This window comes from Pteronotus mesoamericanus, unplaced genomic scaffold (assembly GCF_021234165.1).
Source record: "Pteronotus mesoamericanus isolate MK-2021 breed Mesoamerican mustached bat unplaced genomic scaffold, CSHL_Meso_final contig_246, whole genome shotgun sequence".
In the NCBI taxonomy this organism is placed as follows: domain Eukaryota; kingdom Metazoa; phylum Chordata; class Mammalia; order Chiroptera; family Mormoopidae; genus Pteronotus; species Pteronotus mesoamericanus.
Window position 1 is genome coordinate 894889 of NW_026555104.1, and position 20050 is coordinate 914938.

The 20050-nt window shown below is 36.8% G+C and overlaps 1 protein-coding gene across 11 annotated transcripts in view; it reads right to left on the reverse strand.

Moving 5' to 3' along the window:
• BPTF (bromodomain PHD finger transcription factor) overlaps positions 1-20050 on the reverse strand; it is a 127579-nt gene that overhangs the window by 4028 nt on the left and 103501 nt on the right. For 6 of the 11 annotated variants that reach the window (XM_054573049.1, XM_054573047.1, XM_054573046.1 and 3 more), the window contains 9 exons: positions 19717-19942; positions 18093-19006; positions 16250-16332; positions 15736-15961; positions 10817-11139; positions 7854-8027; positions 6909-7101; positions 6005-6089; positions 2142-2328 (listed from right to left, as the gene is read on the reverse strand). In XM_054573049.1, coding sequence (XP_054429024.1) covers positions 2142-2328; positions 6005-6089; positions 6909-7101; positions 7854-8027; positions 10817-11139; positions 15736-15961; positions 16250-16332; positions 18093-19006; positions 19717-19942 — 2411 coding nt within the window. The remainder of the gene's footprint in view (positions 1-2141; positions 2329-6004; positions 6090-6908; positions 7102-7853; positions 8028-10816; positions 11140-15735; positions 15962-16249; positions 16333-18092; positions 19007-19716; positions 19943-20050) is intronic. The other 5 variants (XM_054573052.1, XM_054573048.1, XM_054573045.1 and 2 more) reach the window with 3 other exon arrangements.

Below are 20050 nucleotides of genomic sequence, written 5' to 3' on the forward strand. Positions count from 1 at the left end.
TGGATTAGACAGTTGCCTGGAGAGCGCTGGGTATGTGTGTAGGGTTGACTAGCTGGCAGGTTTTTCTTCTGGTGATTTCTCGACCTTACTCTTGACATCTTGGGACTGGATAATTCTCTGCCATGGGGGCTGTCTGGTGCATTGTAGGATGCGTAGCAGCATCTCTGGCCTCTACCTATAGATGTCAGCATCACTTTCAATCTCTAAGTGTAACAACAACAACAAAATGTCTCCAGGCATTGCTCACTGTATCTTGGGAGCTGGAGGTGGACAAATTATCCCTGTTGAGAGCCACAATTTTAGAATGAGGGGGCTGGGGATCTGACCCTTCATAGGCCAGGGGACTTTACTCTGAGTCTAATTCTCTTATGTCTACTCTAGTTCTCTACAGTTTCTGCAGTTTATTCTATTTCTTTAAAAAAGAAACTGTGCTCTTCCAGTTCCTCGGGCTTCTTCCTACATAGGCTTGCACGCAGGGGACAGGGAAGGTGACTAGCTCAGATACAGATGGTCCTCGACTTAGGGTGATTCGACTTACAAACTTTTTTGACCTCTCAACACTGAGAAAGGGTTGTGCATTCAGCAGAAACAGATGAGGCTAAACCATGAAGTTTCATACATCAGATGTATTAAATGCATTTCAACTTACGATATTTTCGATTTATGATGGGTTTATCAGGATGAAACCCCATCATAAGTCGATCTGTATGGATCTTCAGTTAATACCTCCCTTTTCCTCCTCTCTTGCATTCTACTTGATTTCAGAAACTCCTTGTTGGAGGCTCTCTGGGTTCTGCTATAGAGCCTCTGGGAGGAGTTGGCTGGGGCTTCCCTGGCTTTGTCGACTGTTCCTCTTCCAGCTGCTTTGTCTTCTAGAATCTATTGAAATCTCATTAGCTAACTAACTTCTACCATATTCTTTCCATTATCGGAGTTCAATCTCTTTTTATTACTTGATTATTATCTTCCTGGGGATTGTCATATTGAATAAGTCCTCTTCCATTTTAAGTTTTACAGTGAATAGGTTAACAGGGGATGATAAAAGGGAAAGTTTTAGAGATTTTGTAAAGTTTCTTGGTTCCTGGTCTATAGCCTGACAGCCTACACACTCACTTTCCTTCCTCTTTTGCCTATAGTTTTTGATTCCCTTGCTGAGAAGGTAACTGGATACTTGAGCTGGGCTGTCCTTCACATTTATTTTATGTAAACTGACTCTAAAGTGCAGTTCTTGATATAACTTGCTACAGGAAAGGAAGAGAGACCAAAAACACCAAACAATTTTCCTTCAAGGAAAATTCCTAAGTAGAGCACTGATTTACACTCTGGTATGCAGAGTCCCTTGGGAGTACATTAGCTAATACCCATGTATTATTATCATGGGTATTATTATCAGGCCCCGACCCAGCCAAGATCTACCCAATTTAGTACTTCAGGATGATCAAGCCTGAGGAATTGGTGAATGGGAGAGAGTGGAAAACAAATCTCGGGGCTACAAAGTGGTAAGAGCTACCACAGGAATGGAAAATGGGCTTCTGTTGGAAGGAAGTCAGTCACAGGCTAGAGAAGCGGGGTCTGAGGTTCAGAAACAGAAGTAATGAAAGTTGTATTACCACAGGCTCAAAGAAAAAGTCTATGGACTTAGAGTAAATTCTAGTTTTGTCCACTGAAAAGACACCCAGAGAAAGAAAACATTTTATGGTTTCAAAGACAGCAAACATAAATTAAGGAGAAAGTACTTAGGGTCCCCTTTCATAGTCTTCCCCTTCCTCTACCCTACAGAAGAGCCCACCTTTACACCAGAAAATGAGAGCAGGAGCTCTGTCTTACGATTGTCTTTGTACACGCATTTAAGAAAGCAACTTGTATTCTCTAAGCCAAATGCTTTTTTAATTTAAAAAAAAAAAAAGCCTTTAATTCTAAGCCGATCACAAACAAACTCAGCAATTTCTCAATGCTGAGTCTGTCTACTTGTCCTTGGCAATAGAGCATAATGCTAGAGTCTTGTTTTCTTTTTCTTTTTTTAAGGATTCTGATTTTAAGATCCAAGTTTACCATAAACTGCACTGGCTGATTCCACAGACAGAACAGTATAAAGAGTTTGAAGAGGTGAATTAATTCAGAACATGAACACATCTGCTCACCTGCTAGCCTTGAATCCTTTCAATTTCTGTACAAAGAACGATTCAAGAACTTCTGCACATTGGTAAAAAGGGGAGTCACTTGGATTGTAGTAACGACAATTATCAAAAATTTTGGTCATATCTGCCACAAATTCCGTCAGCTTTTCATAGTAGCGCCTTTGTATTCTTTCTTCCATGGTGGCAAGGTCTTAAAAACACAAAAAGTAAAACATTTTCAAAGCTTTAAGGTTGTTCCAATGTGAATACTGCCCACACTCCTGACTGACAAGAATATATACTTCCTGCCCAAGCAGCCCTGGAACTAAGCTGATTCATTATGGAAGGCTATTCAGCAATTCGTGAAGAAAACAGGGACACTTTTCCACGATTATTTTTGATCGAGGGCCTAATGTTTAAGTTTTCGCTACTGTTAAGAAGGTTCTTTGGTTTTAAACAAAGGAAACTATACCAACATGATCAATATATATTTAAGTATAATATTATACACTTTCACATGCAATGTGTGTATCATATGTACAAAGAGAAGAGGAAAATCCAGAATTAAGAACAAAACCTCTGTAGTTTTGTGATCCTAGTGTGAGACTTTAATAACATCATTTTATTTTCTTTATTCATTTTCACTGTTACTGTAGCGACAAGTGATACTGACTCACCATTTATGGTGGTAAAGTGTCTACTTAAATCAATTTAAGGGAAAAATATTAGCTGATACAAAGAAAAATATTAGTCTGTAATAGTACAAGCATGCAGAAATGACAGAAGTCATTAGGGTGGTACACAGGTAACTGCTTTGGAATATACAGAGCTAAATATGCCTAAAATAACATTGGGTCGTAGGAAAAAGTTGTATCTGAAGGAAAATTCCATACATAATTTTACAATACATAAAAATTTAGGAGAGTAAAAGGCCTCTCAAATCAATCTAGGATTGACAGAAACACAATTCTAAACTAAATCTCAATAATTATTTTCAAATTTGAGAAAATGATTTTAAAGCTCAGTCAAAAATAAAAGTTCATGACTAACAAACATTTGAAAAATACAAGCAATGAGAAAATTTAATCTATCAAATAACACAACATTGTAAATATAATTAATCATTAAATTGTGCATATAAAAAGTTAAAATGGCAAAATGTTACATACTTTAACACAGGCACACACACACAAACACGTGCACTTATGCACACACATGTACATGTACATCTTTGGGTTTCCATTTCTATCAGCAGGGGAAAATATGCAAACAAAGACAGCTGCAAAAGTATACCTAATGCCCTGACGAAATTCCAAACATGATCTGCCTACATCTATTCTGTGTGGGTTATGAAAAAGTAGGTACTTAACACATCATACCAGGATATTATCATTTTGGTACTTAAGTTCTGGGTGCTCACAGCCTGACTGGTTTAATAAAGTATGTGAGTAGTACCTGGACATTTTATGATTTCTACTTAATTATTTATCCCTTGAAAGGAAAAAAGTACTAGGAGAACATATCAGAAAGTAATGACAAACTTGGGTAGGGAAAAAGACTAAGAGCAGAACTCCAAAGGCAGAATTTCTAGTGATTAATAAATTTTAATCCAAAAATGTTAAAAAACTATCATATGCTCTCTTAAAATCACTATAAAACATTTAAATGTCCTTACTATATAGAGTCCTTAAATAGCATTAACAACATAGATATCTTAAGAGATTAATGGGAAAATACACAAATAGTAAATTCATATAAAAAATGTTCAAACAGTATGTACATCACTATTTATTAAAATCATGCCAAGTCAAAGAACCACTTTCTTTGTCCAGGTTAGCAGAAATTAAAAATTATTTATCAACCTATTAACAGAGGTTGCCTCTGTAAGGGAGAGAATAAGTGTGGCAGTAAATTTTATATTTTATTCTCTATACCTCTTTAACATCTGCATCTGTACACCAAATACATTATTTTGAAACAAGTATTTTCAAAGAAAAAAATTTCCCCTCAAAAGTGATAATACTCAGTGTTTTCAAGAGCACAGGGAAAAGGGTACACATATATACTATCAGTGGACACTGGTTAAATTTGCTGGAGTGCAATTTTAAAATATTTAGCAAAAGCCTAAAATGTACATATATCCTGTGGCCCAGAAATTCTAATTCTAGGAATTTTTCCTATAAAAATAAGTGCAGGCAGATGTATGAACAAAGATGTTCACATAAGTGTTGTTTATAGTACCAAAATTGCAAAAACCAAAAAATCCATTAATGGAGGGATGTTTCAATAAATTATCATAAATTCCATACAATTAAAAACAATGTAGGTCTACACCACTGCTGATGTGAGAAAGGTATTCATAATTTATGGAGTCGGCTATAAACTGCTGATCTTGTTGGTTCCCTCATACTTCCAAGAGAAATAACTATTTTCAATTTAGTCTATATCTTTCTAGACATTTTCTATGTATTTCTTTTTTTTAAAGGTATTTTTAAAGATATTTATGTACCTTTAGAAAATATATAATTGTTTACTGTATAAAACCTCGATATTGTTCTGAAACTCATTTTTCTTGTAACAGTATTTCTTGGACATTGTATTATATATACATACTTACATAAGATGATGTTTATCTATAGGGTGGTATAAAAGAAGATAGGAAAACAGCCTGGTATGTACTATAGACCTGTTTACATAAGATGATGTTTATCTGGGTGGTATAAAAGAAGACAGGAAAACAGTCCTGGCTGGGGTGGCTCAGTGGACTGAGCACTGGCCTGAGAACTGAAAGGTTGCCGGTTCAATTCCCAGTCAGGGCACATGCCTGGGTTGTGGGTCAGGTCCCTAGTAGTGGATGTCTAAGATGCAACCACACTGATGTTTCTCTCCCTCTTTCTCCTACCCTGCCCTTCTCTCTAAAAATAAACAAATAAATAAAAATCTTTAGAAAAGGAAAATAGTCTAGCTCTTCAAGAAAATAGTTTTGGTCAAATAACTTAGGGTATGTTAAAGTTACAGACTATATAAAGTCATTAATTCATGTTGTTGAAGGTTAATGACACAGGAAGATGTCTGTCAGACATATCATTATTTAATTTCAGTTTTAACACCCCCCCACCAATATAATGGAATTTGATGAGGAAAAGATAAAATTCATCTTTTATCTTTTATCTTTTCCTATTTTATCTTTTCCTATTTTTTAAAATTTCCTAAATTTTTTATAATTAACCTGTGTTATTTTTAGAAGTAGAATTATCTACCTACCTACCTAAAGCAGATTATACAAATCTGAAATGCATACAAGGATTAACTTGTATCTTCAACTTCAGGAGAAGAGAGATAACTACTTATTTGTGTTATCTTTTTTTTTTTTTTTAAACCATGAAAGTTGCTTTTGGGTTTTTTAAAAATTTTTATTTTTAGTAGAGATTCAAGAGAAATGAGGCTATTTTCTCTTGGATCTCTGCTGTGGGTCCATCAAGTCGCTCTCCTTCAGGAAAAGATGAGGAAGAGGATGAGAGGCTCAGACCCTGGCCCATTCATTCTGTTGTATAGCTGCATAATACTCTGCTTCTATATCATTCAATTTAGCTACTCCTGTACTGATGGCTATTTATTTAATTTCCAGTATTTTTGCAATTATGAACACCGTTATGATGAACACTGTACTTACGTACATGTAAATTCTAAGAAATGAAACTGCTAGGTCCAAGGGTGTGTACATTTAAACATTTATACCTACTCCTAATTTATCCTACAAGTTACCACACTTATTTATACTCCCATGAAACTTGCTCAACACATCCTTATGGTATATTAATATTATGAATAAACAAAATATCTGCTGACACTTCTGAAAAAGCTTCATATTCAACTCCAGTACGTACCCATAGGTTCCTTAATAACACCATAATAATCTGGTGCATCATTAGGATCCACTGGTTCCAGGAAGGGCCAGGCCATCTTATGTGCCTGCAATGAAAAAGAAAAGGCCATTCTTATCGTCTGGTAGAAACACTAATCCACTTAAGTACCTTAGTGGAGTTAACTCCAAAAGTCTTAAACTGGATAGATAATATTTATACTGAGATGATTTTTGCTCTAGTCACAACTTACCTCAGATGGGCATATGCTATAGTAACAGTTTTCACAGGGTTATCTGAGGACCTGGGCATGAAGGCGGGGGGCGGGGGGCGGGGGGGAAGCTCCAAGTGTGGGATGGTTACCACTGCTGGCTAATGAGGTGGCAGAGATGTGATGTTAAATAACATTCAACCACATATTGAGACTTTGCTCTGCTTTTAGTTCTTTCCATTCTCCTGACTGTGATTACAACAGAACAAAGTATCAATCTAGCACTCACGTCTTGAATACATCTCTAGCATTTGCTGATCTTGTAAGCCATCACCATTTCCTGTTGATTTTTAATAAGCAAGGGAAGGCTTTGGCTCAAAGCCTTAGATAAGCATTTCCATCTCACTAGAATTTAATCAGGCTGTTGTTCAACCTATGGTGGTGGGAAAAAGTTTTCTTTAAAAATAAAATTTAGGTTGAAAAAGTGAGTCATTTTAAATATGAGTGCTGGATAAACAGCAGCTGAGCTATTGTGTGGATGCAGAAACTTCATGACACTGGCATGCGAAGGACTGAAGCCTGGGGAGCACTTCACTAGACTGGCTAGGAGTCAGCAGATAATCAGGTGCTCTACTTGGAAAGGTCAATTCCTAGAATTGTTTCCAAAGTCACGATGGTGGATTTCATCTTCAGACTCTGCACACAGTGGTTTCTTACCTGTAAAGAACGCAGCACCCTCTTCAAACCCTCATAATCTTTCTCGGTCAGTGGCGTGAGCACTGTCATGGCATCCTCTGTTGACTGGCACTGTGGACAGACATACTCATCAATGAGCTCTGCCTCACTCTGCAAGATGCCAACGCAGCGCCCATGGTACCAATTCTGACACCGATCACAGCCAATATAAAATCTGCAAGATCCGAAATGGAAATGTGAGTTCAAAACAGATAGAATCATATTACTTATAATTTATTTTAAAAGGTAATAAAACATGCACCTGAAAATCTTCTAACTCTGGGATATAAAACAGATTTAGTATTATACTCGTTTAATACTTTTGAAGACTGATGTTCCCATGTGTTAATTTAGTATTTCTGATGTTAAAAACAAGCATTAAAAGTTTATTAAGGACACTGTATAATATTAGAGAACCAATACAAAAAAAAAAAGAGTAAAACATTTTAATTGACTTTAAAGCTAAAAACAAAATAGAGACAGAAATCTCAACAAGTACCATATCAAATGGGAAGCTGATATTGGTCACCCAACAGGGAGTTCAAAATCCTAAAAGCTAAAAAGTCTCAGAGCTTGTATCCAAATTAATATTTTTCTAGCCTACGAGAAAGCGCCATTTCAAACACTGATGGAGTCCAAACAAGTCAGGCTATTTTAATCTCATTAATTTCTATGTTACATATTGAAGAATCAAGTCTACCATTAAGCCATATTTTCCCCAATGCATCCAAACATTCACTATGAAGCAACATAAATTTTGAAGGGGAGATAAAGAGGGAAAAGAGAAAAAAAATTGGAAAGGAATTTGTAATGTAAGTGTGTAATATATGCAGAAAATATCTTGCTTTTTTAAAAAATAAATAAGTAATCAGTCAGAGCAATTTGGCTTCCTAAATTATTAAATATGATGCTCTTATCAGAACTCACTGTGACTCATCATAAGGTGTTCTGCAGATACAGTACAATTCCTCACTGCTGCCCTCTTGTGCCCGTTTACAATCATTACAGATGTACACATCCATTTTCTTAGCCTCCTTTTCTGTGATGCCAACACATTCTCCATGATACCAGTTAGTACAAAGATCACAGCCAATATAGAACCTAAAAGTATTCACAATGAAAATGACAATGTAATTGTCATTTTGAGCTGCATTGTACTTAAATCTGTCTTCCCTGCCCTGATTCACTTTATTACAGGATAACTTTCTGCAATGAGTCAGCTAAACATCCTGAATCCAACCATTCTATCCCTGGCAAACTACAGCATCTGACACTTTATCAAGTGTAAAAACATAAAGTCACTCACATCAATTTCAACAAATAGACTGTTTAGTGAAATATGGGTCTTTAAAAACATACTGGAATTTGAAAAAAATAAAGAACACACTGATGGTAATGTCTGCCTCTTAATGAACATGTGTAAAACTGTAACAGGCACAAAAACCAAAGCCAAAGGATCAAAGACTTACATCTGTCAAACCTATGCCACAGAAGCCATTTCAAAATCAGGGCTATTTCTTAGATAGGTTTGAAAATGTATCTCACAATTTAAATTTGAAAACAAAGCAAAGCGCAAACACCAAGCAGAAGTTACACTACAAGAAACATGCAGGTCAGCCAGGTGTAAAAGATAAATGGTCAAAATATGATATGAAGAAGAAAACTAAGAAAGGTACATGTAGGAATTCAATTTCTACCAACTTTTCTAAATAGACATTGGAATTTAATCTCATTGTCACAGATTTTCAGTTAATACAATGTGTGTGACAATGTGGAGAGTGGCCAGGTTAATTAACTGTAAGGAACTGCGTCAATTAAAAACTAGGGGTACCTGGTGCAGTGTTGTAAGGATAGTTACCAAAAACAACCAGAGGTTCTACAGTATTGGCGAAGTGGGAACTATATGTGTGTAACTGGGCTCATCACATACAGTTAATAATCCTCAAGACTTTTCTATTATAAAGATCCCAAATGACAAAATGAAGAGTGTCTCTATGACAAACACATAGTGTATCTGAAAGTGTCAACAGGCACCGTGTAGGAACTCCATGTCAAAGTCATAGGAAGAATTAGTATGGATCACAGGGAACCAAACTGGCCTTGCTGATACCATTGGTTCTAGCAAGGTGTTCCTTGGTAGATTCACCTAGAGAAACAGAAGTAGTCCTCAAGCTTCAGACTTTATGAATGTTAAGCAATACAACATGGTTGTGTAGTTTATCCTACGATCACTAACTTTTTCTTTTGAATTATGACTCTCACATGATTTCCACTGCCACAAGCGGGGGCCGTCAAGGTGTTTTTGTATGCTGCCTTCACCAGATGGTGGGCTGTATGTCCTGGAAGTAAGCTCAGGACTTGAATTCAAGTTCTAGTTATTCTCACTAGATTCCCAAACCGATCTGGTCTGGTACAAGAGATTACAAAATAATCCTAAAAAAAACCCCAAACACTAACTCATCTGAACTTGAATAGGGAGTGAATGAACTTGATATACTGAAATGTTAATAATGACAAACTGAAAAATGACATATCCACAAAATAATAAGGCAATCTCAATACAATGAGCACAGATACATGTGTGCCTCATTTTTTGCAACTTTGATATTCCGTGAAATAAATTTCTGTCATCTTAATATTTTAAGTAGGCCAAAGAAGACTTATTTAAAGAGATTCCATAAGCAGATCTTTTTGTAAAGAAAGTAAACATGTTCTGTTTTGTTTTATAAATCATTTAGTATATTTTGCTTAAAGGAAGGCACACTTGTATTAGACTAAGGGAAAAATCAGTTAACAGGGCTCCACTTATTACATTATGTGTAATTTCCAATATAGTGACACAATGAAAAATGAAGATGCCTAAACTGATCTGTGTTTAATTCAACACACAGCTAAATCTTCCAAAAGAACTTTTGATCTAGCACTTGCAGATTATAACTGAAATAACACCAGCAAAGCAGCTTCCAGGCTGCAACTTGAACATCATTAAAGAGATCATTTTATTTTAGGAAGTGATTAGGCTCACATAGGAAGACATTAAGCATTCCAAGATCCTAAGTAATTGTATCTTTTAGCATAATCAAACTTTTTGGTACTGTAAAAAATATTGTGGTTAACTTTGGCTTTAAAAAGCTGGCCTACACTTAAATGTTCAAAATGGAAGCTAAATACTTAAATCATAATAATGATAAAAAATAAAACTACATTTAAGGATGAGATCTCTAAAATCTTGTATAGATTACCAAATACAAGTCACAACTGTCAAAAACAGCTTCCAGGTGCCATGCTTATCAAATTTATGTCTTACTTTAGGAATGGGTAAAAGGAATACTTTTTGTATTTTTCTGACTTTTTCCCCAATAAGGAAGTGGGAACTTTGACAAAAATAATACTGTTATATCATTCCAATTAAAAAAAATTGCTTAAAATTAAACAATAAAAAAACCAAAGCCACTCAAACTCAAAACCTCTTGCACTATTCATATTCACAGTCTCTAGAATTTGATGTATCAATGTTGTGAACAGATTCCAGGAAGGATGCTCTGAACCTTGGGCAGCGATAATAATACAACTCCTTCTCCAGACAGCATCACTGATTGATGTGGAGTTAATCCAGAGAGAAGAGGAGAAAGCCAAGGAGCAACAGAAAGCTTGTTTTTGACAGAAAAGAATATGAAGGACAAACACAAATCATGAACACAGGAAATAAAATTTTACTTGCTAGTGTCAAAGTTAAGAATATTAGATGCAAATCCACAGATGAAACACTATTATCCTTACTTTTAACTATTTTAATTTACGTTGCTACCATATACTCATTTTCTTCAAAACTGGAAGTTTAACATCTAAACTTTAAGAAAATAAACTAGAGCTCAAAAAGATCTACTCACTTAGATTCATCGTAAGGCGTTTTACAGATACAGTAAAGCTTTGTGTCCTTCTTAGTTTCCTTTGAGGTAGTAGAGATCATTTTCTTCTTCTTGGACTTGGAGCTTGAGTCTCTTTCCTCTTCTCGCTTCCTCTTCTGGGAAGCCACAGGCAGCGCGGCTGTGGCAGTGGCCTGGGGGCCTGAGTGCTGCGGGGGAGGCGGAGGCGGAGGCGAAGGCGGAGGGGCTGGAGGTGCAGGAGGTGCTGCAGGGGGGGTGGCAGCTGCTGCTGTAGCCTGCACCATTTCCTTTTCTTTCTTAATTTTCAGGTCTCTCTTGAGCTCTTCCTATTGTCAATTAAAGACAATACAAGACTATCATTTGACTTATGTAAATGCATGACCTGGCCAGAGGATGTTACATTACCTCCCCTGTTGAAAGTAGCTTGCTCCATAGTCCAGCCTAATGTGAGGGAACTGTAGTAATTCCAAATACCCCAGTTCTTCCCATACCTTTAACCCAATTAAAACAACTTGAGCCCTAGCTGGTATGTATGGCTCAGTGCATCAGGTACAGGCCTGTGAATCAAAAGATCACTGGTTTGATTCCCAGTCAGGGCACATGCCTGGTTGCAGACCAGGTCCCCACTTGGGGACATGTGAGAGGCAACCAATCGATATATCTCCTGCATGTTTCTCTCCCTCTTTTTCTTACCCCCCCCCCAAAAAAAGCATAAAATCTTAAAAAGGAAAAAAAACCCAAAAACTCGAAAGGGAAGGTGAAGATGACAACTAGAGAGCTTCTAGTTGTCCTCAAAAGAGATCTGACAGAATGAAGCACAAGTGCCTAACAAGAAACGCGCCCCCTTGGCTTGCCCCCTGCTGTGAACTGGTTATTTGAGTCCTGGCTCAGGATGTGATTTCAGGTGTCCTTGCCTGCTGGCTGCATCCCTCTTGCTGCTCTCCTTCCGTGTCCTTAGAGTGAGACTGAACATGAACTGAACATGATACTCAAACTTAACAGCTCAAAGCAGAACAAGAGACAGATTTGTCTTGTTTCTATGTAGCTATGTCAAGGATTTAAGGCTGCAGGGAGTGCATTTTCTCATTACAGATTGTGGCATAAATTAAAATCCTTACTTTTTTTTTTAATGTGAAATACTTTACAGACACACTTCTGCTACCAGGTGCTACAACTTATTCTTAGAAAAATCAGTGTGACTGGCATCCACAAACAAACATGGTGTAAATAAACCATAGTTATGACCAAGCTTTTAAGCAAAACAAATATCCTAATAAATCTGAATGGTTCTGGTTTAATAAATCTAGATAGTTCTGTAAGTGAGAAGGTAAGCTCTGTGACTTTTCAACAGCCCTTCTCTATTTAAAAGAGAAAGTCTTAACTTTTTCCTGGGGAAGAAAGTAAATCTTGAGTTTCACTTTCGTAATTAATATAGGTTTATAACAATGAGATGACTGCAGGAAAATCAAGACCGCTAAGATGGTGTAGCGGTTACACACTTTGATCGCTTTGATCCCTTCTTCAAGAACATACCAATGATAGTAAAATATGAAAAAGAGAAACCTGAAGAGACAGCCATGCTTGAATACCACAGAAATGTTTCTGTGGAATGGAAACACAAAACTGAACAGGGCAAGAACTGCAGGCCTGCTGGGCTCCCAATTCAGAAGCAGGAAGTGGTAGCCCGACAACAGTAACAGAGAGAAGGGGACTCAAACTTCATGTGAGGTGGGCAACGAGCAGGCTCCCTCCTTGATGTAAAGGGGTGGCCGGCTGCAGTGGGCTTTGAGAGAGGAAACAAAACCAAACCCCTCACACATACAATACCAAAAGCAAAACCAAATGACAATAAAACATGTAATGTGAACAAAGACTATTAACAAAATCAATAACCAAATCTGAATTCATTCCATATGAAATTAATTTTATAGAACAATGTGACAGAAACTTTATAATACATATGTTTGAGACATTCAAAGAGGCAAGTGAAGGTGTAAGTTCTATTAAAAAATGAGTGAATTATTTTATTAAAAAGACAAACAGGGATGGAGGAGGGATGAAAAGGTAGAACGCAGGACATTTGTAGGGCAGTGAAACTATTACATATAACAATGTAAAGACATGCTTCTGTATTCTGTATGTAACATGGATATATGACACTATGCCTTTGTCAAAGGCACAGGCTGTGTAACACAAAACTTGAAACTTAATGTGAACTGTGGGCTTCAGTTAATAGTAATGTATCAATATTGGCACATCAATTGTAACAAGTATGCCACACTAATGCAAAATGTTAATAATAGGAAAAATTGTGGGACTGGGGCGAAGTGTATGAGAACGCTCTACCTTCTGCATAATTTTTCTCAAAATTTAAAACTGCCTTAAAAAAAGTCTATTAAAAAACTGACAAGCAGAAATGATAAGAATAGGTAAATATAAAGAACCAGTCACACATCTTAAAAATAAAAATCATTATAATGCTGAATATTTTCTTAAGGTATAATTTTTCACCCTCATTAGATAGTACATTGTCAAAGAGAACCATAACTGTATAACAGTCACAACAGTAATAACATTTTTAAATGCCTGCATACGATACTGAATGCAGAAAAATGTTCAGTATTATTTGTCTCTAGTGTGTGTTTTGTATAAAATGTGTGTATATGAATACAGAATATAAACAAGTTATATTCTAAAATTATTTTAAAATGGTAATCTTAGGGCAGTAGCACTTGTAATTTTTAATTGTTGGCTAAAACTAACTGCTTTGAAAGATATTTCAATGTATGTGTCTTATTTACTTACAAAAGCTATAGAATATTGCCCTACTTTGTGCAGAATATGGAACAGGAACAGTTCGGAAAATACCCAAATGTTAAATAAACATTTGTTTGTAACCAGCATTTTTCATTCAAATGTTTATAAGATTATTTCATTCAAATACTTATGAAACTTTCCCTCAAAAAATTAAAAACAAAAAAGCACCAATCCTACATGCACTGTTTTTGTTAAAATGGTAGTATACTATGTGGATACTCCAAAACATATTTAATCCAGTGGTTCTCAGCTGGGGGCGATAATGGTATCTTTGGAGAGTGTTTGGGAATGTATGTGTAGGGGATAAGGTCAACTCCTTTGGTTGTTACAATAAAGGGAAAAACCACTAGCATTTGGAACCCAAAGCTAAACTTCCTAAAGTCTGGAAAAACTGGCCTGTTGAACGGGCCCCAAGTGCTGCAACTAAGAAACACGTATTACCAACCTCTTACCTGTGGACTTTGGGCTGATTTCAGATTTTTGTTATGACTAATATTCATTATGCCCTTGCTCATATAATTTGCCTACTTGTTTGTTAGATGGTTCTAGAAGTAAAATTATGGATCAAAGACTATTCACATTTTACAGTCTTTTCATACATACCAATGAAATGCTCTCTAGAAATACATGGTATTTTCTCTAGAAAATAATTTATTTCATTATTAGGTTGAATATTTTTATATGTTTATTGATATTTAACATTGTTGATTTAAAAACTGCTTATTTATTTGTTTTACACTACTGGAGTTTTTTTTTTTAAATTTCAACTTTACTGAGGCATAACTGACAAAATTATAAAATATTTAAAGTGTACAACACTGTAGTAATCTGATTTACATGGATATTGTGTAAGAATTCCCCTCAACTAGAAAGTTAGTATTTTTCTTATTGACTTAAGAGCTCTTTAAACTTTAGAAATACTAATTCTGCCATAAATGTTAAAATTTTTTTTCCTATTTGTTATATGTTCTACAATGTTGTTTATGGTATTTTTTTCCCCTATACACATTTTTTTCCTTATGCCATCACATCTCTCTTTTTCCTTTGCGGCATTCGAAATCTATAATGCTTAGGAGTGATTTTTCTTACCCCAATATTACAAAAACAACAATCATGGTGGGTTTGTTTTTGGGTTTTTTTTTGTTATTTTTGTGGTTTCCTTTTTTCAACTAAAATTTTTATCTATAAAATGTATCTTAAAGTGGCAGGTAGTATATTATATACTCTGTTGATCCTGTGAATTGGCTCCCTTGTTTATTATACCTTGACAATGGTTGTAGTCCTGACATTTATTGATTACCTTACTGAATTCTCTCATAAATTTTCATAATTTTTCTTTTGGGGCTGATATAATAATCATATCATACACAATAACAACTTTATCTTCTTTTTTCTTTTCTTAGATTAACATATTAGCTAGAATTTCCAGAGATGCTAAATAATAATGTTGACTTTTGGCACTGTCGTCTGGTTTCTGACATTAGTGGGAAGATCTCTAATGTCTTAGGAGTTACGCTGATTTTGGAGCTGATCAATATTTTAATATTTCTCACCTTAAAGTATACAAAGCACTTTTAGGGATGCTTAATATAGCCTAGTTCTCTTTTAAAAAGCTATTTAAATATATTTGAATAAATGTTTTCTTTCATTTTTCAATAAATTCCCCCAAAAAGCAGAGGACTGTCAATGCTCGCCACATCAGTTATAAAGCCAGGAAGAAAGGTGGCATTATTCAATGGGCACACCTTATTTTTCATTTTCCCGCAGTATTTCACAGTTTCTGTAGCTACCTTTCTCATGAAAAGTTGGCTCCTGGGAACTTCCGATAAGACTATGTCCTAGAGAATAAAAGCTATTTCCAAGAGACTTCCCAAATGTTTTAGTCAACATACTAACCTCTTAGAGTGCCTACTTTAGAGGTTACAACATCCATTTAGATACAAGATCTCTAAGATATATCCCACAGTTTTTTACTAAATATATAAAAATGTAAACTCTAGAAAACAAGCTGAAATTTTAAGTTTAACCAAAATTTCAAGGGTAAAAAAAAGAATAAAATTAGATGCTAAAAACGAGACACAGAAGGAAAGGGAATACCATCTTACCTGCACTTCAATTTGTAGATCTTTGTCCAACAGAGCTCTCTTTTTCAGTATTTCAGCTTTGAGTTGCTCTTTGTGTTTGAAGAGCAGGGCAGAGAGCTTGGTAGCATTCTGCTTGCTACGTTTCTGTTCCACACTCTCTTCGCGCTTTCGTTTTTTCGCAGCTTGTTTTTCTTCTTTATCTATCTTATCCAAAATATACTTCATCACCTGGTTACAGACAATCATTCTAGAGAGAAATACACAACCTATGTAACGCTGGGCATTTCATTCCGAAAGGCTTAAGACATGATTTTTTTATGTCTCTACAGGTGATATACCATCATTCAATGACTGTAAAGCTTCATAAAGGGATTCAAGCCAGGTATCAAAAACTTATTAGTGTAGGGGTCCGCATTTAATTAATGTCAATCGAGATTACAAAGTATAAACTCACAACCTGTGCACTTGTATGCTAAAGAGAAGAGACTGATATACAATAAGACCCTGTTATTGGGTTATAAACATCTTTCCCTACCTTTGATTCTCTTCTCTTTCCGCTGGAGTCATGGTCTTTTTCTGTTTTAAATGTTCTATTACAGCATTATGTTTCATCACCACCTTCAGGACAGAACAAAATCCAAAGTGCATATTTTATAATGACTACAGGTTGGTACACAGATAATAGAAATCTGAGCACAAGTATGTGTTTCCCAAACAAAGTAAGAATTTTCTATCATAATACAAATAAAATTAGAGCTATATGGTCTGGGTGCTTACCATGTACTGACAATGCATCATTTATTTCTCATAACCCTGAAAGGTAGGAATAATTTTATAAAGAGATCCTGAAACAGAATAAAGACTGTATCTGTAATTTTAGCCCAGCCATCATTTTCCAAAATCCAAGTCTTTACCATTATGTTCTCTTCCCAGGCATTAATTTTAAAGATTCCCCTTACCCTGATCCTGCAGATGGGCTTAAAGGTATTAGGGTGAAGACAGATATTGTGATATATAAATCTCAATTTATAGACTATACAGTATTAAGAGCTGGGTAATAATGCATTTTAACACATTACTTAGGAAGTTAATTTTATATTTCTATTACCACAGATCTTTTAGATTCTCTTCCTATTTAAAAAGTGCTTTTGGCCTGGCTGGTGTGGCTCAGTGGATTGAGTGCAGGCCTGCAAACCAAAAGTTCACCGGTTCAGTCGCCAGTAAGGGCACATGCCTGGGTTGCGGGCCAGGTCCCTGATTGGGGGCATGCGAGAGGCAACCAATAGATGTCTCTCTCACACATCGATGTTTCTCTCCCTCTCTCTCCCTTCCTTCCCCCCCCTAAAAATAAACAAATAAAATCTTTAAAAAAATAAAAAGTGCTTCTAAAATATTGTATTATAATCATCAAAGCTGCTAAGAAACTAGATATTAATTACTGCAACCACTAAAAAGAAATGATAATTATGTGACATGATAAGAGGTACTCGTTAACATAAGAGCAATATTATAATATGTAAATGTATGAAATCAACATGGAGTATACCTTAAAATTTACACAATGCTATATGTCAAATATATTTCAATAAAAATAAAAGTGCTTCTACATACATGACCTCATTTAATCATTACAATGATCTTGGGTGGCTGGAAAGAGGGAGTTTTAGTGAGGATCTGGCTAGAGGAGACAAGTGAGTTTCAGGGGCTATGAATGGGAGACCCAGGGACTGAGTGCAGGCCTCATAACATGGGAACACTTGAAATCCACACTCAAACTCCTGACCAGTGCCAGGTGGTGCATGCTGTAGATGCAAAGAAAATTTTTTACAGTAATGTTATACATGTGACTTCATTTTAAGTAGAATAAATCTTACTCATCTAAATTGCCTTCACTAAGATGCTACTGTATAATGCCACTTTATAAGTAAGCTATGAAATAATATTTAAAACTTACAAAGGTGTGGCTAGAAATGCAAATGAGTTTAACCAGTATATAATTTGCTTAGTCTACATGCAAACTAAGGGATGACAACTGTAAATAACTTCAAATAAATTGCTATGATGCCTGAAGTGGCCTTAAAACTTCATTAAACCTTCCAATTTTGTATTAATGATACTTCAACTCCTAACTCCATTCTTCCCATCTTAGTTCTCCCAAAATGCAGGTAGTTTTTCTAATAAGCACTGACTATTGCCAACAAAGAGCTCCAAACCATAGCAGTCATTCAATATTTTGGTCAAACCAGTGCTGCTTCTAAAGTGAAAACATCAGTGACTTTTGTCTCATTCAGGAAACCTAACGCAATCAAACACTAAGTCTAATGCACAGCACAATAATTCAAGCTACTGAACATGCTGCTTTTACTTAATAACTTTACCTGTTTCTGAATGATTTCACTTTGATTAGAAGCTTGGAGGGTGTGTTCCCGCTTAATTTCTATCTGTTGCTGTTTCTTCTTTTGCTGCTGATCCCTGAGTTGCTGAACCCTTTGCAACTGCTCTTGCACACTGGCTGCCTGCACTGTAACCACATTCTGAATCTGGTGAGTCTGCACAGGACTGCTTTGCTGAATTTGAATAGGTAACTGGAGTTTGATTTGCTGGGGCACACCACCTTGCTGAGCCTGTATCTGAGCCACAACCTGCGACTGGATCTGAGAGAGAACCTGGACTTGCTGCAGCTGAGGCACAGCAATGACTTGGGGCTGTGGCTGCTGTATTTGTAGCTGAGGACGGGATGGGGATGAAACAGTAACTTGACTTAACGTCTGTCCCGATGAAAGAGTTTGAGGTGAAGACTGTACCTGGGGTTGTGATTGTGGCTGGCCCTGGGTAGGTATCTGAAGAGATGTATGTGGCTGAATTGGAATCGGTTGTGAGGTTGTAGTCTGAACCTGGGATTGCTGACCAGGAGACACCTGGGATGGAGTTGATGGACGTATTCGAGCCTGTGGTGGACTTTGGACGCAAGCAGAAGACTGTCCTTGGACATTACTTTGAGGCTGACACTGTACTGCAACTTGGGGTTTGGATGACTGTGCTTGGGTGGGTTGTGCTTCAGAAGGGACATGGGATGCAACAGTTGTTTGGGTCTGAACTTCAGGCTGAGTCTGAACTTCAGGCTGAGCTGGGGACTGGGGCTGAGTTTGGGGCTGGGGCTGAGCTGAAGGCTGAGCAGTCTGTGGCTGGGATTCCGGAGGATTCACACTTGATGACTGAGCTGGTGGCAGGGTTTTGGCTTGTTGCACCTGTGTTGGGGGTGATAATTTACTCTGTCTTTGTTCATTTGTACCTGTGAAAAAGAAAAACCAAATAATTCTATTACTCTAGGAGAACAAAAGACAGAGGTTAAAGAAGAATTTGAAGGGGATTTTCTAATGGTGAGAATTCCCTATTTCACTATAAAAGACTGATGCCTTAGAAAGGCTTCATTTAGACAAAGTTGGGTTAGGAATCTTTGAAATTGGGGAGTGTGGGCCCTGTTTTATGGCCACCTTCTGCGCACTTTGCTGACTCTCCAGAAAGCTGGCTTCCAATGTAAAGGCCCAGTCTCTGAAAACTAGCCAGGCCTTTTGGCCCAGGTGAGCGCTCTCCCTCGTTTTTCTTCCATGGTGTGGTGGCAGTTAGTGACAGCAGCTTGCAGAAGGTAAACGAAGTCGTTCTGGACCTGCAGCTCTCACTTGCAGGTAATGAGCTGGACCTATACAATTTCCCATCCACCCCAATTCAATCAGTGCCTACAAGGCTTCCAAGGAATGTGGGTGTAGTTACCACAATATCTACCCCCTCACTTCCCTTTCGATATATTTTATGAGAGGTGAAGATGAAAGAGTCTGCCAAATAAGAGATCTTGTTGAGATCTTGTAAGATTGACCAGCCAACTGTTAAGCTTACTGGCTTGAGGTACATCCTCCCAAAGCTAAGCACTGGTCTCTTATCCCCCTATTAGCCCAGCAACTTGTGGTAATAACACACAGCGCTTCCAATAAACCCAAGCTCTACCTGCTGCTGTGGTGGAAACAGCGGTGGTGGTGGTGGTGCTGGCTGTTGTGGCTGTTGTTGCCAATGGGGTAAAGAGGAATCGCTGAACAGTACCGTTTGGCATCGCAGCTTGCATCAGCTGCTGTCCTGGACCTGGAAGTACAGTCACCCCTTGAGGTATCAACTGCAATTGTCCAGTAGTTTGACCTTGTCCTTGAATTACTACTGTCAAACCTTGATTGCCACCCTATGGGAAAAGCAAACAACATGTAAACAGTATTCAAAGCATCAATCTGTAAGTACACCATTTTTATGTTAAAAGATTCTATAAAATAATGAAAATATATCTTTGAAT